General features: G+C 41.4%; 2 protein-coding genes across 9 annotated transcripts; one reads left to right on the top strand and one right to left on the bottom strand.

Annotated features, from left to right (window-relative positions):
• The first annotated feature begins 1,083 nt into the window (after positions 1–1,083).
• arhgef16 (Rho guanine nucleotide exchange factor (GEF) 16) lies at positions 1,084–12,153 on the top strand. Its single transcript, XM_069661034.1, has 15 exons — positions 1,084–1,203; positions 1,966–2,605; positions 3,078–3,132; positions 4,107–4,270; positions 4,532–4,588; positions 6,109–6,269; positions 8,098–8,250; positions 8,336–8,465; positions 8,865–8,939; positions 9,045–9,137; positions 9,312–9,463; positions 10,230–10,412; positions 10,657–10,727; positions 11,225–11,326; positions 11,484–12,153. Exons 2-15 carry the CDS (start codon positions 2,033–2,035, stop codon positions 11,621–11,623), a joined length of 2,109 nt encoding a protein of 702 aa, XP_069517135.1. The 5' UTR covers positions 1,084–1,203; positions 1,966–2,032; the 3' UTR covers positions 11,624–12,153.
• A 382-nt stretch (positions 12,154–12,535) lies between these two features.
• On the bottom strand, positions 12,536–17,421 carry ybx1 (Y box binding protein 1). 8 transcript variants are annotated; one of them, XM_069661035.1, is made up of 8 exons: positions 17,153–17,421; positions 15,201–15,264; positions 14,973–15,006; positions 14,796–14,885; positions 14,305–14,649; positions 13,834–13,931; positions 13,262–13,551; positions 12,536–12,880 (listed from the first exon to the last, which is right to left on the bottom strand). In XM_069661035.1, exons 1-7 carry the CDS (start codon positions 17,256–17,258, stop codon positions 13,308–13,310), a joined length of 981 nt encoding a protein of 326 aa, XP_069517136.1. In that variant the 5' UTR covers positions 17,259–17,421; the 3' UTR covers positions 12,536–12,880; positions 13,262–13,307. The 8 variants fall into 8 exon arrangements, with proteins under 8 accessions (XP_069517136.1, XP_069517137.1, XP_069517139.1 ...); XM_069661036.1 differs by having other exon boundaries at positions 13,262–13,548; XM_069661038.1 differs by having other exon boundaries at positions 13,262–13,548; positions 13,846–13,931.
• Positions 17,422–17,749: the final 328 nt, after the last annotated feature.

Raw genomic sequence — 17,749 nt, 5'->3', positions numbered from 1 at the left:
TGCCATATGATGCTTAAATTTAAAATGATGTAAACGTCATTGCCATTTGATTTTCTATATATATTTCAACTGTGTATATAGTGACCCTTTCAGAACTTTATCCTTTTCATTGTTTCCATAATGCATTATATTACATGTCTCAGCCTTGCTTGAATAGACTGTTGGCTAATTCATGTGTAATTATATTTTCAGACGATAAATGAAGACAATAAATCTTTAATCAACAAACATGTTAAGAGTGTGCTTGTGTGTCCTCCAACAGAAACGCATGTAACATTACAGTTCAATAGACAATAAGAAAAATCTCATTATTAAACACTAAGTCAAGATAATGTTTATTTTTCTCTCTATTTTTAAGACATGCATCTGTGCTGCTATTGCACTGAATTACAGAGGAATTTTTAAGCTTTTTAAATAAAAAGTGACATGTACATTGTGCAGACCAAGGTCAAATATAATATTAAATAATGATATCACGAACATGCTATGCAAAATATTACACAATAACACAGCTTTAAAAAAAAGTAGGGGAGTTACATATCAGATTTCAAAAAACCAGCAAGATGTAAGATGACCTTGAAAGTACAATTTGTTCTCCACACGCAATCTAAATTGATCAGTGACCAGCATTTTCTCCTTTTGGTCACCAGGTGGCACTAGAGATCTGTATACCCTCAATTATGTAGCGAGGATATCAACAATTACCAGAAGGAGAAAAGTATAGTGGAACAAAGTAAAAATTCGATGGAACAACAAATCAATCCGAACATTGTATATTCGTTACTTTACAATTACATTTTAGCCATGCATAAACTCACAGTGTTTGATTTAAAAAAAAAAGAGTGAGTTTTATGAATGTCAGAGTAGTCAGGATTCACAGATAGCTGTTATATCCAAATGTCAAGCTTTCCATGTGAAAAGTTACCTCCGTAGCTCCATGCTTTTGCCTGCTTTAATCTAAATCGAAATGTTTCTATGATTGATTGACACTTACCTGTAGTGACGTAGGCAGCACGGCTTAATGGGCGCCTGCAAAAGGAGGAGGAAGTGAGTGAGTGCGAAGTAAATCTGTGAAAGAGTAGAGCGGAGGACTACAGCTGCGAAAGCTGCACTTCCAAACGCACCGGACAGCAGCTCCCCGAGAACCGGCAGACTGAACTGTGCTACCGTTTAATAAGACGGCTGATGTTTCACCTATCACAGGTAAGCACGCTGTTTAACTGCTCACAGCCCCCGCGTTCGCTGAACTGTGTGTCACCCCGCTGTTATGAACCATGGGAATGTGAGGCAGACATTTTTGCTCCCACCCTAATCCGTCTTCAGGCAGCAAAGTTATTCAAACTGCTACTGAACAATTATTATTGCTGCACGTGTTAAAGCAGTGTATATTTAAAGAACCTAAGTTTAGTTATTTATAATGTATGTTATGAATGCAATCTTAATCCGCACCATACACTATAATGACATGTTTATAGGAGGTAGACCTGCAACATTTGTGTCACCTCTTAACTATATAGTATTTGTACATGTCAGGTTCGGAATAGCCTAATTACCAGAAGAAAACGTAATAAGTTGTTTTTCTGTGGTGTTTGTGGCGCACAGATTTGTTGGAGCAGTTCTCTCATTGTGTTTTTGTGAGGGCAAGTGCAGTGTAGGAGTGAGCGGTGAGTCACGGGTTGAGTCCTTCGATATGAGGACTGACACAACTGGCTGCTCCATCTGACTGACCGAGTGTGTGGTCTGTATCATGGGTGAGGTTCCCTTCTTCGATGGGAAGACTGTTCAAGAAGAAGACCCCGCTGTGGGTCAATGGTGCTATTTGAGGGTCATTCTGATTAAAGAGTCTAATATTACCCCCTTTCCCCCCATGTCTCCATTTAAGGTGATGAGGTTATACTGCCTGTAGTTTAAAGGTATGTCTCTGATTCTGCATGTAAACACTGTGTTGTTTTCCCTCTTCTTCAGACTTGTCCTATGCTGTAGCTGCTGAAGAGCTCAGTAGACCAGTTTGAGGTGACAGGAGGAGGGCGCCATGTCACTCAGCCAGTCAGACAACCGCATGGGCGACCAGGCCCCTCTCGTTTTGGAGAGTCAATTCTCCACAGAACTTCATATATCTGAACCAGGCGATGACTGCTGCCAGGCACAAAGCTCCTCCACACCCCACTCTGAAACATCAGCACTGCAGGAAGATGTAGTAGACAGAATAATAGTGCCTCAGCAGGTGGTTCTCAGCACAGAGAGTCCTGCAGCACTGAAGGTTGGCACTCATCAGCTCATCCCCAAAAGTTTAGCTGCGGCCAGCCGACCGAAATACCGCCACCATACTACTGTGGTGACATTTCCATTGGGACTGGAGAACTCCAGCAGTGGGATCCGAAGTCGTCACTCAACCCAGGGTCCAGATTTGTCTTGGGAGGATTATGACAGTGATGGAGATGGCTTTGCTTTGAGGAGGAACCGCAGGAACAAGTCATACAGAGCGGCTGTGACCAGCCTGGACATCGAAGCCATGGCTGCGGGACAAGGGGCTACATCCACACTGAAACCTGTTACAGAGGACAGAGCACCAAGTCCTGGTCCATCTCGCAGCCCTGCACGCAAGGTATCTAGGCTTTACTTTGTAAAGTCATGAACAGAATGTTTACTTGCAGCTACCTGATTAAAGATACTGTAAAAATAGAATTTTAGTCGACTAGCTGAATCAAACCGGAAATTCGGATGCCAGTTCTGTTCTTCAGATAAAAACAGAGCCCAGCTGATACAGTTTTTTAGCCTCATAGGTCACAGCAAGCTGAGCCAAATGTATTGGCAGTGATTCTCCTTTTCTCATAGGGATGATGGCTTGTTTCCACCACTGTCTGCTATCTTCCAGACAAGTGCCAGTGTTGAGGAAGTCCTTAGGAATTTACCAGACTATAATTGAAACTTGCTACCACTCAGGATTGAAGGAAAGGGGCAGTACTGAAGAGCGAACTAGATATCAGGAGATAAACAATTTAATAAACACTGAGTATTATTGTGGCACATACATTCCACAGTGTTAAACTTAGTATGCACTGCTGTCTCATTTCTAGAGAACCCTGGGGAGAAGAAAGAGGAACCAGAACAAGCGTGGGTCCTTCAAAGATGGTAGGTTTAATAATGTGTCACTCTGTCCACTTCTCTAATTATGACAACAGGACTGTAAATAGATGGGGAATAACAATTACTTTTTTTTTTTTAATTGCAAAGCAATTGTGAGTCGACAAACTGGACGTGTTATCTGGAAAAGAAATTCAGCATGTTGTAGCTTATAGAAGATCGCTTGAGGCAACAGGAGAGAAAAGAACAGGAAATCACCCTGAACGCACTCAGCATGTTGATTATTAGATTATTGAGTCCTAAATGTTGAGCTTTGATGTCCTGTATCTTCAGACACTGACATTTGTTCAGTTTACAAAGTTTAAGTTTAAGTTTAAGTAATTTTCAGCTTATTAACACCATCATGTTGAAATAAGAAGGTTTGATTGAACAGTTGTTTGTTAACTTTTGTAGAGCTGATACGTCTGCTCCTTAAAAACATTCAAAACTGAAATAAACACATTTGTGGTGCTGGCATCTTAGAAAAACATTAATTTCCTTCTCATTTTTATCATTATCAGTTCTCTCTTGTTCATTTTGCACTATGTGAATCAAACCTGTGACCTTTCACATACTAAGAGTATCTGTATCAGTCCAGCAATGGCACACTCCAGACAGAAATCTCCATCTAAATCACCTTCGGTTTTATTCCAAACTGATTCATTCTCACCTCCCACACTCTGATTCTCCAAGTGCCCGGTGTTATTATGCTGACAGATTGCAACTGTGTTTCAACCCTTCATTTATTACACTGTACAGAATACTTACAATTGCCTTCTTTCGATACGTTTGAATCCTTCATGTAAAAGCATTTTGTGAGAGAAGTATTTCAGTTTATACACCAGGTGCTTTCACCCTTTAAAATTAGCATTTTTAAGCATTGTGTGTTTTGCCTGCTTCTATTGAAATGAAATATGTTCTCTGTCTGACATTAAATAATAAGGCTGTCACTGAAGCTTAACTGATGTTGATGTGATCCTCAGCTACTCCGTGCCTCTATCAGGAGATTCGAGAGAGAGGGCTGCACTCCACCAACCAGGATGAGCTGCTGGATGACTTTGTGGTGGTGGAGCCTCCCGTGGAGGACCAGGGCATTGTGGTCAAGAGCTACCGGCCTGCACAGCTCACCTGGAGCCAGCTGCCACAGGTAAACCTCTGACTTCACTAAAGATATTTGAATTAATAAAACAAATTCAGTTTAAATAACACGTTTCATTATATAAATCCATTTAATTTCTAATGATCCTAATGACCCCCTAATCCTAATGAGAAAATGTTAAAACATCCACCAAGCTTGTCTAACAGGCTGGAGACATAAAAGTTTCATCTTAAGCATTCTCAAAACAAGCTTTATCTCAAATGTGCAGTAGAATGCAGATTGTAACTTTTTGTTGTATTTCTTTTAAAGGTGAAAGACACGGGTATCCTGACATTGATCTCACCTCAGGAAAGAAAGAGGCAAGAGGTAAGTATGTGTGTCTGCAGGTATGCATCACATGTGCCACCAAGTTTACCCACAGAAATAACTAAGACAGTATTGTAATTGACTATGATGTACTTCAGAAAGCCGGACAGCTCTGAATATTTTTTTGGGAACAGGCTGTTAAAAAAAACCTGGGAAAGTACAGATGTTTTTTTTTAAATATACTTTACAGTCTTTATGTTTTTTATCCCACACCTGCCAACATTATTTGCAACAAGTTCAAACTCATTATCAGAGATTCTGTCAAAATACCTTCTAGGAAATTCTGAAATTCCCTGTTCAAGTAAATAAAATAGGTTTTTGGTAATGTGTATTTTAGTTGCATTGTATTACAAATAAACCTCCTGGGAAGCAATTGAACACCACAGCCTGATACCATGTATATAGTGTAATACTAGCTGAGGGTGGATTTTCCCTTTTACAATGTGTCTTCACTTGCAGTCTCACAGTAGATGTTGTGTCAATACCAAAGGTCCACCCTGTGTGCATAACAGTCCCTGAATAAAGCCACACCCTGCCAGTGTGATCACAGTCTGTGTCCTGCGCAGGTGCTTGTTTTGCTCTTTTGGACCTTAAGTCACCTAATGGGTTAAGTTTTAGTGCTTACTCAGAGGCCTCCAGATTTGCAGCCGTTCTCAACAACTTTAAGTCTTCTATGTAGGGATATGAATGCATTTGTCTGACGTTCAGGTGTTACTTTAGATTAACTAAAAGTACTGCTCTTCTGGTCTTTTGAGCTCAGGCGGAACAGAGCTTTATGGGGCCATACTGGCACACTGTCCTCTAAAATTCTTGAACACCACTTTGAAATTGATAACATTAATGTTTGTCCATGATTTTCAGAAAATAGTGCTCTGGATTTGTTACAGCTAGTTCTTCGGCCCTGTCTTAACGACTTCACATACTTAGATAAAATATGGGTGTGTAACATATGTCATCAACACCTGATGGCTCATCTAAGATCCTGACCACAAATAGCAGAGGTTAACTGAGCCCTCTGTTTCAAAACTGCTATTGTCACACATTATAAACCATTTCCACTTCTGCAATGAGACACCGCTGATGTATATCATTTCTAGGTCACATTTTTTCTTCCTTGTATAATTTCTGTGCATAGTTGGTTTAATTATCACCCTACAGTATGCAGGGAATATTTGGACCACTAGTGAAGTCCAACACATCACCTACCATCGCATTTTGCTGTCACTTGATAATAAAACCTAGATTTGACATTTTTGTATTCAGCATGTAGGGAGGGAGCTGCTTCAGTAAACCAGAATGCATTGTGGCCACTGCAGATTTTTCATTTATATCTGAGGGACATGTTTGCTTTTGTGTTCCCAAAAAAAGTAAATAAAAAACCTTCAGTAAAGATCAGACATTAGAAGCATCACAGAGTGGGTTTCCTTTTCAAAGTTTATGGCTGAAAATAAGGACACATTGCAAATATGAATCGCCCCTTTACATGGACACTCATTTGAAACTGTGTGGTCGTCTGACAGGCCATTTTTGAAATCATCACATCGGAGCACTCGTACCTGCACAGCCTGGGTATCTTGGTGCGTCACTTCAAGAGCAGCGAAGCTTTGAAGAAGACGATGACAGCCACAGAGCACCATCACCTCTTCTCCAACATCTCTGTCATCAACCAAGTCAGCCAACGGTGGGCACATCTTCCATCTTTTTACAGTCTAGCTTGTTTGTGTGTGTTTGTGTGTGTGTGTGTGTGTGTGTGTGTGTGTGTGTGTGTGTGTGTGTGTGTGTTTGAAAGTGTTAGAAACTAGTTGTGGGGGAGGTTCAATACCTCATAATCAAATCTAACGATGTTATCAGCTTGTGAAGTAGTGAAATAGACTAATTCTCTGCATAAAGTAGTGACTATTCTTTGCATACTTTGTGTGTCAAGCTGTATTCTCACTGAGAGAAGGTTTGCAATGGAAATTGGGATGATTTATAAATTCAGGTCGACTATTTGCCCTAAGTATGTCTTCAGTATCCTGTAGGCTCCACTGACATGTCAAAACACGCAAGCCAAACTGGTTCTGCTACTCTGAGTGGTATTCCCGGGCTTTGAGATGATAATGTGCCTGAAAGCAGCCTGTGTTGCTTTGTATATTGCTGAAAACATCCTTTGAAATGAGTAAATAAATCCAGTTTTTACAGCAAGAGAAGAATTGTTTTTCTATCTTTGATCCTCTTGTTCTCATTTTGCAAAAAAAAAACCGTGATCTGTAAACCTAGACGGCAGAAGTGTCTGACAAGCTGCTGTGACCTGTCTGACTTTCAGTATCTGTGTTTGAATGTCAGGCCTGCTGTTGCTTCCTGGGTTGGGCTGTATTTCAGGTCTCATTTTACTCCTTTTTGTTAAAAAGCCACTTAGCATGGGTGAGGCTGAAAGTCATTTATTTGATGTTGATAATGCTGATAAAGGGAAAGCTTTACAAGGCTCAGGAAGAAAGGATCATCTAGATCTTAAACTAAAAATTAATTTTACTGGGGATGCACGATTTTGTCGGCACGATATCAGCATCGTTATATTTTCCGCCGATAAAACAATGCTTTAATTATGCCTAAATGCTCAATTATTCCCTAAAAAAGCTTGACGTAACCCTACAGACAGCAAGGTTGATTTCATTTTATGTATTTGCTCTGTGCAATAGGTAAAATTTGCCCTAGTTGTGGCTATTGTCAGGATTGTCTCAGGGAGAGCATCATCCAAGTTGTGTGAATATTTCAGTTTTATTTGAAAGAAAATGTTACGTACAAATAAATATGGCATTTTTTACATAACCTAAGTTTAAGTACTTTTCTTATATTGCCCAGAGAATGTGTACATTTTAAAAAGCACTGCATTATGTTATTTCTGCATCTGCCAGTGGGCCAGTACAATAAGAGTAGGCATGATATCAATTCCACTACAGGGGAGACTTGATGTTCTCTGCAATTTGGTGGAAAAAAACTTGCCTAATATATCGGTATCGAAATCGGGTCGGAAATGGTTGGAAAATATCGGCATATTGGATATCGGCAAAAAATCCAATATCTTGCATCCCTAGATTTTACGATTGTTTCGTATTTGAGTATGTTGGGGGCTTGAATTGTATTGAACTTGACATTTTTCAGTATGTATATACTGTATTTAAAGAGAAGGTCTTTTGTTTTTAAATTGCAGGCTCAAAAGTTACAATACTGACACCTTCATGTAAATGGGCTCTAATACAACACGTAATGTTGTCCATCTTGGTTTTGACAGAGTAAACTAGAACTTTATAATCCCATGGTGACAGTTTGTTGTAACAAAAAGGTTTGGTGAGGTGATTCAAGTGTTGTTATCACATGCCAATATCCTAAAGCTTCAAACCTCAAAGTTACCACAATCAGTTCAGCCTGAACATGCTCTCACAGTTGTGTATCCTGCTCCATTGGTCTGTGGGAGGAAAAACACAGCCCCTTCACTTCTTTTCTAACCTCCCCCTCTCTCTCCATTTTAGGTTTTTTGAGGACCTTGAAAAGCGTCACTATGACAACCCAGTAATCCGGGACATAAGCGATATTGTTCAGAACCACGCTGCCCACCACTTTGAGCCTTACATTGTCTACTGCTCCAACGAGACCTTCCAGCAGAGGACGCTGCAGAAGCTGCTGTGAGTAGCAAAGAATACTGTACAATTTTTTTGCATTCATACGCCAGGATGAGCTGAACTTCACTCCTTTGTTTCTGTCTATTAGGACCAGTAACACTGCATTCAAAGAGGCCCTGAAGCAAATTGAAGGGAGCAGCGAATGTGGAGGCCTGCCCATGATCTCGTTCCTTATCCTTCCGATGCAGCGAGTCACCAGATTGCCCCTGCTGCTGGATGTCAGTTTAACCTTTGCTTTCTTCTATGAGCAACTTTTAACATCTGTGGATCGGGTCCCTACAAAAAGGAAACAATGCCTATTCACAGCAGCTTGTTGCTATCATTCATATATTGGTGTTTGATTGCAATGATTGCAGTTTTCTATTTAGTTTGTCTCACTGAACCTCAGTGCCAATATTGCAGCATCTCAGAGTGTTGGAAAATAAATGCCTTAACACAAATGTGTGGGACCTAAAACCAAACCCGTAGGAACACCACAATCCATTTTAGGCTTTAAGAAAGACACTTAACAATGCTTACAAAAAAATCTCTGTCGATTAGAATTATTTGTGCATTCATGTACACTGGTATTTATTATAAAAAAAGGATTATCTAATACCTTTCTTCTTTTCTCACAGACGATATGCCAGAAAACTCCAGACAAGACAGCGGAGTACTTTGCTGCTGTTTGGGCACTGCACTCCATCAGCAAGGTACAGATGTTAAGATCAACCCAGCTTAAGGCCTGAGGGGGCTGAGTAGAATGTGTTTTTTTAACATAATGTTAATCACTATGTCATTAATGTCATTATTACCAGCTGGTTGCTAGCTGCAATGATGGAGCTAGGCGGATGGAAAGGACAGAGCAGATGTACACCATCCAAAAACAGATGGATTTTGGTAAAATCAAGGTAAGAACCTACCAAATGTTTTTGAACAAACGTCTATGCAGTTCACATAGAATCCACACGGTTTGACTTATCAGGAAAAGTATTTTCTATGCATGGGTCTGATTTACCTCATGTAGCAATGACACAGATCATAGTCCAATATCCTAACTGGACAGATAACTCTTCTTCTTGCAGCCATTTCCTCTGGTGTCATCATCGCGGTGGCTGAAGAAGCGCGGAGAGCTTGCTGTCAGCACGGAAGAGCTCAGTATATGGAGGGCTTTTAGCAACAGGAGCTACTATCTGTTTCTCTTCAATGACGTACTGATCGTCACCAGGAAGAAGAGGTCAGTGGGATCAAAATACAAATAATTCATTGTGATTATGATTTATTTGGATACTGTGTTGGAAAGATTAAACTGCATTGTGAATTCTAAAAACTTAAAGCGTCTTCCACTGACAAAATCAATCTCAAGGGAATAAAAGAACCAAGTTGGGCATCTGTTATAATCGGGCTCCTCAAGAAGACAAACTTAGGAACCACAACTAGTTTTTGAAACATTTCACTAAGTAAATCCAGCTGCTGACAGGAGGGGAACATAGGAAGCAGAGAGAAAAGAGCAGAGGAAGGGGACAAACATAGGAGAGTGTGGATGTTGTGCAGGCATACTTGAGATTCTTCAATTTCGCATTCAGCATGTCAGCTCGACAGACTTCAGCTTTCTGTTTTGAGTTAGGGAGCAACCAAACAATGTCAGCTCAGAGGAAGGAGTCGCTCACAACACTGAAGTCATTTTCAAGGTTGTTAGTCCACACTGCCCTCCAATTTTCAGGTTACATTACGTAGGAAATGCAATTAGTAGAAAGGCAAGCAACATGTTTTTTGTGCGTGTGTGTGTGTGTGTGTGTGTGTGTGTGTGTGTGTGTGTGTGTGTGTGTTAAAAAATAAACACATCGACAGTAAAATTGAGGCTGGGCTAAGGCAAGCTATGATGTGCAAAATGGTCACTGAAGCACATTATTTCTGTGAAATAGACACAATTTGTCCGATTAATTTGTGTGAAAAATATCAAATGAAAGAAAATATGAATTAAAACCAGCTTGTTCGTCCAGCGAGGAAAGCTTTGTGGTGATGGACTACGCCACACTGGAGAATGTAGAGGTAGAAATCGGTGAGGATGCAGAAGAACGGATGTCTCCACCTTCCAAGAACAGCCACTATCTCTCCTTCAGACTCCTGATGAGCAGGAACAGTGACGGGAGAGCAGAGCAGATCACCCTGGTGGCTGAGTCCAGGTACTGCTGCTCTCATTTCCATCTACCACATTCATGTTAAGAATGGAAAAAGCCCACTGAAAACCAAATCTGATGTTTTGTGTTTGGCTCCCCCTACTGAGAGAAGGATTAATGGCAAGCTAACATGATCCCATGCATTTAGTCTACTAATAAGAAACAATATATGTGTGTCTCATTACATACACAATTGTCTACAAAGGGTTTGGAGTCATAATTAACATGCTGTCTTGTCACTGTTGAAAAGGGTGGACCGGGCACGTTGGATAGTGGCTCTTACTGAACACAAGGAGACAGGTGTGTCCACTCCTACAGCTGGTAAGTCAGCATGCTTTATTTTCCAAGGGAGTCATTCCATCAAATACATTTTGTGCTACCAGGTATGCAAAAGCATCAGCTAATGACAAATCTGTTCTCTTACCTTTCACCTGTAAATCAGTGTGTTGGAAAGAAAACAGATGGTTCCATTGTATATATAAATATCAGAGCTCCATAAGTTCTCCCTTCGCCACACTTCTGAGCCATTTCCCAACGATTTCTTTATCTATATGAATCCTTAGTTGGGTAAGATTACAGCGCTGGGATATTGAAGAAAATCATATTAAATAAAAGGTATACATAAATAAAATCCCTTATAATACCCTTGTTAATGCAATATTTAAAATACCATTACAGAGGCCACACTTGCAGTGGCTGTTTGTGTTGTGGTTGTTGTTTTAAGAATCAGTGTATCTGTTTCACATACTTCTGAAAGGGTGCACAGAACTGAGAGCAGCAGGCCACTAAGATTACCGCATTACGGGAATGTGTTTCAGGTATGCCTCAATATGAAGCCACCAAAGCCTACATGCCAAAGGAGCTGGATGAGTTGGGGCTGCAACAGGCTGAGCTTGTCATTGTCCTGCGGAAAGAAGAAGGTGAGGCCTTTACTATGTGTGTGTGCTTAGCTCCATCTTCATTTGCAATACGACATCAAATACAGACCTTCAAGCTCAAGCAGTGTTGCCTGCAAGACTCAAGATAAAAGCATGAAAGAGTACTTAAAAGATTATTTGATCTGTGTGCTCTGCCTAGCCTGGTGTTATGGGGAGAGAATGCGAGATGGAGAGAGAGGCTGGTTCCCTGCTAGCTGTGCCACAGAGATCACCAATCCCCTCGCCATGGAAAACAACGTGCAACGTATGAAGCGCCTGCGCAAAGAGACTAATGTATGACTCAATGTCTATATTTTCAGGTGGGACAAATTAGCAGAAACTCCTTCAGACCAGTGTTGCTTATCGTGTTCAGTTTTTGCTGAGACTGCACTGCAGGTAATACATACTGAAAACAGGAAAACTGTTGGTTACCTTACCAGCAGTAATCCATTACCAAAGCTTGAGACATTTACCATGACAAAGTCTCAAAAATGACCATTAATACTGCTGTGGTACTCTGTAATTCTAATGGATACTCCGACACTATAAGGTTTCACTATTCTGGTTTGAATCCAGAGTTCATGTTTCATGATGCTCTATTATGTCCGAACCAATTATTTTAAAACATGGCCATTAGGGAGGAGGAGCAGTTATATCACGTTGCAGAGCTAGTGTTTATTGAGATGTCTTATATGTGCAGCCAATAAAGAACAGACACCTGCAATAGCAGGATTTTTGTTTTGAATGTACATTGAAACTTGCTGAAGCAAAAATGAACCTCAGGTGCAGGCCAGGATTTAATTTAAAATCTACCAGTTTACATGCACCATATACCAGAGATTGCATGCAACACTTATTACCTACACTTTGCTTTTATGACTCATATCCTAAAAATAGGATTAGGAACCTGATTTTATGCTAAATGTTGGTTACATTTCTTTTTTCACAATGTGGTGCATCAATTGATGATACTTTGTAAGGTTTTGTTGTTAAAAAAATGTGAGCACAGAATTGTCAGCATTGTGTTATGTTTGCCAACAGAAATGCAGCTTATTAAATTGTACCACTGTTGAATTAGGTTCATCAACTAACAAGTACTGCAAATGTTTTCTAATATACAACTATCTATATAAATAAAAATAAAATACATTTCATGGTTTTGTAATCGTTAAGACCCCATATGCTTAAAATTAAATCCAAAACTTGAGACAATTTTCCTGGTTTCTGGACTTTTATTTGAGCTTGCATTTTGTTAAAATGTTTGAATACATAAAAAGTTATTTAAAAATGTCAAACTGACCAGATATCAAATTCCATTTTTTCTTTAAAAACCATTTGGTGTAAAAACTTAGGACAGATTTAGAAAAACATTTGTTGTTTCCCCAAAATGTTTTGTTGCTGTCACATAAAAATAATGGAAAAAAAACAGGTCTGCATAGATTCTGCAGGCAATCGGTGGTAATCTGGTCAAATGCATGGTGCAAGCTTGTGACGATCGTCAAGTCAAATCTTTATTGCTCAGATCTTGTTTGATGTTTCTCCTTGTTGACAAAAAAACTGTAGAGGAAGACAAGAAAAAAAAATCAATCCATTACTTATCTGTAAGCTGCATTTTCACACATTTGTGTTTGTATATTTGCAATGCTGCACTATGTATAACATCACCAGAGATCAGAAAAAAGAATCTAAAGCCCAAAGCTACTGCTCAAATGGAAAGGACAAAAGTGAGCGGGCTCTAGGGTGCCAGACCGTTTGCTTTATCAAATCCTGCATTACCTCATGCTTAGGATCATCTTCTACAAAGCCTAAAGCGTGCAAATGACATGCTAGGCAACCTTACTTTGAAAAACGACAATCTATGCAGTTTCCTAGCAGGTAATCGTTGACTGTTGGCTCTGTCTGAATCCAGATATTCATGCAGCTTAAGAACATACTAACCCGGACGATGGTAAAAGATGGTAGGTGCCGGTGGGCAGGTTGTTTCCTACTCAGCCCCACCCTGCTGGGCCTCGGGAGCGGACGTTTTCTCTGCAGATGGGTCACCTCCTGTCTTAGGCTCCTTGTTTTCCTGGCCGGGTTTGCCACCAGTCTGTTGGCGTCTGCGGCGGTAGTTATAGTTGCGGCGGTAGCGCCGCTGGCGGGGCTGTTGGTTCTGACCACCTTCGCTGCCCTGATTCTCCTTGTCCTCCTCGCCGTCCCGCACCGGTCTGGGACGGGGTGGACCCCTGCTGTTATCAAGAAAAAGTATTTAGCTGTGAGCAACCAGGAGCATGGTAACTAAGAAGTGCCAATATGTGCAAGTGTTATCATGACATTTTGGATGCACAGCTGCTGTTTGAGGTTAGGCTGCAATAACGGGAGAGCTTCTCTGGCCAAAACAAGTGGCTTTTATTAATTAGGTACATTTTTAGAGGCAAAACACAGTTGTGGACTTGGTCTATGATCCAGACTGCCTAGTGCGTTACGCTCCCATTGTTGCAGCCCTACGTCAATGAAGCCAACATGCAAACCTTGGTCTGAACCTTGGTCGGAAGCCTCTGTAGTAGTTCTGCCTCACTGGTTTGTTGCCCTGGTCTGGTCCTCCCTGGCTCTCATCACCCTCACCTCCCTGAATGCAAACAGAATAAACAACTGACACATAACTTTATCAAGAGTCGACACACAGGCAAATAACCTTTTTTGGGATGTAGGGTTCAGTCTTCAGCTGTGATGAAACTGGCCAGCTTGCCATTAAATGTTTACACTGATGAAAATGTAACATCAGGTAGGTCCTGGCTAAATTTAGATTAGGGGCTTATTTGAGTCAATTTGCAAGATATTGGCAAGACCCCCGATACACCAAGATTTATTGTTCACAACCACGTGAGTGTTACAAAGGAGAGGATTTAGAGTTGTGTATGACATCAACCTATAGAGAGTCCCGACTTAACCATGGGACGGCTGGGTGCCTGCTTCAGGATAGTAGCCCTGTGACAGCGTACCTCAGTCATCTCTCCGCGTGGTGCGTTGGTGTACGGGGGCCGGCGGCCGTAGCGTCTACGTACAAAGTATGGCGGGTAACGCCGTCTGCCAGGGTAAGCGGGCCTGCGTTGCTGTTGCTGCGAGTCTCCTTCGGGGGCGCTCTCTCCCCCATCTCGGCTGCCTTTGTCACGGCCTCCACTGCCTGGCTCACCCTCTCCGTCACTCTGGTAGTTCTCGGGATACTCTCCACCACGAGGAGGACCCCTTCTCCGGGGATAGCGCCTATAGCGGTTCCTATCAGCGGCGTACTTACTTCCCTGGACTGCAACGCCTCCTGGGCCAGTGACGTTTGCCGCTTCTGCTCCCTGTGCATAATGGATTTTTGTAACAGAAAGGTTATTGCCCAAATTAAAGACAATGGAAGAACAATTAATTTAAGAAGGTATTTTTAGTAGCTACAAGAAACAATCAGAACTTTGGGTAGTAATTCAGTCCATTTGTGACAACTTACCTTCTCTCCCTCCACTACATCAAACTCCACAGTTTCTCCATCTCCAACACTGCGAAGGTATTTTCTCGGGTTGTTCTTTTTGATGGCTGTCTAAGTAAATCATGAAAAGTTTTGATGTAAGATTTTATAGTTGTAATCACTTAAAAAGGAAAAAAACTTACAGTGCCTACAACTTACCTGGTGTACAAAAACGTCCTCTTTTGTATCATTCCTTGAAAAAGAAAAAAAACTGTTACAACTCTATTACACCTTAGATGCAGTGTGCAGTGTTTTAAGGATTAAGATAACTCGTCCGGTCAGCTTTATAAGCAAAACAAAGCTCTAATAGGATTGAGAATGTTCCATCACAATACGTAGATGTTACGAGGGTCTTTGGGACTGGGATGGGGGGGGGGTTCCACTTACCTATTGATAAAACCATATCCATTCCTGACGTTGAACCATTTGACTGTACCCAAGACTTTTGTTGCTGCAATGAGAAGCAATACAAACAACATTGTCAACCAAGTTTAAATTTCAGACACTTCCTTTTCAATATTACAATATAAATATAATGTGTGAGAATAAATAAAAGCTTAAGCCCATCTTTTCCATGTTTCACTATGCCTCCAACCATGGTAAAGGAATCAAATTACAACAGATGATGAAAAAGCAACCAAGGCAACTTATAATTTGTAAGTTATTTTTAACTCCCAACTGTTGTCCTTTTTTTAGATCATGATAGTTGGGGAGCCCCATGCCAGCTGCACTTTTGAGTGCGACATGAATCAGGAGTATTATGAACCCGTAATGACTTCGCTGTTTCTCGGCCGTAGGATTTCTTATTATCCCGATATCAGTGCCTCGATCATATGGGGCTGTTGTAGTGCGACATAGGATGGATGCAGTTATTATACGATACGATGTAGTCGCTGACATCATTACAAAGTTCAACATCCACAGACCTACTGCCCCATTTTAAGCCGCACGTTTCAGCACCTCCGCGTTCACACGTGGTAGAATCGCGGCCGGGTGCGTTAGCAAGCAGCATGCCTAGGTTGCTTCTAAGCGTAGTAGCTAAGTCGCTAACTGGGTCTCAGCCATGCGGTTGGATTAAAGCCAGCAAACGGAAACTACCGTAGTACATCAGTTTACATCTGTCGTGGCCAATTGCTATGAAAGAACATAAAATATGTTGTGTGTGGTAATTGGTTTCAACGATGATAATATTGAAAGGCGAAAGAAATCTATGTAATCGGTCGGCGGACATTTTGAGTGGCCCTACAGCCATGCAAATAACAAACGCTAACCTGCTAGGCTAGTGGAGCCTCGTTAGCCAAGGAGCTAACGTTGCCACCCCTGCTTAAGTAGCTAGGCCAAAATGCTAGCCCGAAAATTTGAGTAAAATTCGACAACGGTTGACAGTTATGTTGTTATGCATTGGGAAACCAGCATTGGCATAGTCGATTGGCCAGTTATGTTCGGCACAAGTCTGTTCAATTATTCTCGGAGAAAAAACTACTAACACGGAACCAGTGTCGTTCGTGTGAACAAAGGGGAGGTTAGCGGCTAACGTTAGCTTGCTTTCGACGACAGTTGTAACGTTAGCCGGTTAATTGGGAAGTATAAAATAACCTCATGCACCAACACGGTGTGTGGTTAAAGGTTAGAAAATCACAGCAACCGTTGACGTTTAAGGGGCTCAACGTCAACTGCTACATAACGTTTTATGAAAATGGTAACGTTCTCGTAGACACTTGCCCCAAATGTGTTTCAGCGGCCGTGCATGTGACGGTCAACCGGCAACATGGCATTCTATGACGGTTATTGACTTTAGAAGGCCGCTGATCAGAAGAGATAAATGGGCTCCGTTGGATGTGTTACTTCCACCATTCGTATACTCCAATTTTAATTTAATGCCAGTTGGGGGAGAAACTGTTTAACAATTCACAACTAATATTTAACGAGTTACCAATCAGTGGTAGATGAATTATATAAAGCTAGCCTTGAAAATACGACCCATCTTCCAACTGACATTCTAGCTTAATATATTTTTTCGTCAATACACTATTGAATTTTATGTCGATGCTACTTCAATTACTGGGGGGGGAAACCCACACGGAAACGTTATACATAATCCACAGATACATACAGAACCGCTCATAGAATCAACCCTTAGTCATTTTTCAATTTCAAAGCTGGTATGCCAATTAAAGCAACATCTCATTGTGAGCGCATTGACTCGACGGTGTATATCCTTACTTGAACCAGTGGTTGGTTCGTTAATGTTAGCAACCGTTGCTTTTGCGCATCGGCTTTGCTGTGCCCCAAACCACGTTAGCTAACTTGGCTAAATACTTCGTTTCCATTACTCTTACCGATGACCTTCTTATCCCCCGCGGAAGCTGCGGCTGCCGGGCTGGATGGACTTTCCTCATCGGCAGCAGGCTGCGGTGGTTGTTGTGTCTCGGCCTCGCTGCTCATGGTTACTACTAGTTGGTAATGGCTTCTGCCGGCGGCGGCTCTCTGCTATGTTTCCCGGTGCTAGATGGTAACCTGGGCCGGCGGTGGTGGGGGCTACTGCCTTCGGGCTCTCTGCTTTCCTCTTTCCGCTCCCGTTGCCGATCGAACTGGGCAGAATGAAAAACTGTGCCGGGGAATGTTCCTGGCTGGGGTCCGCCCAACTAGTCTTCGAATTGGTTGGAATCTGTAACGCACTACAAAACGCATTCCTATTGGCTAAGACACTTGTCATTCTGCTATGAGAACAGTATTTGCTAAAAATGATTGGCTAAATGAAAACGTACCTGTCCATTTTCACCGCCCCATAGTGATGTCAAAGCCAGACAAGTAAGACAGCTAACCGTGACACTTTGGGAACAGAGTGTCTGCCTGGTGTTAGTCTTAAGGCGGATTTTTAAAACATACAAATTCTTGCAAAAATGATGAGATCATAAAACAGTCCCAAAAGATAC

Source organism: Semicossyphus pulcher, unplaced genomic scaffold (genome assembly GCF_022749685.1).
Source record: "Semicossyphus pulcher isolate SPU_LCO1_2020_fin unplaced genomic scaffold, fSemPul1.0.p SCAF_13, whole genome shotgun sequence".
NCBI classification, from domain to species: Eukaryota; Metazoa; Chordata; class Actinopteri; order Labriformes; family Labridae; genus Semicossyphus; species Semicossyphus pulcher.
This window is presented reverse-complemented; position numbering and strand designations above follow the sequence as displayed.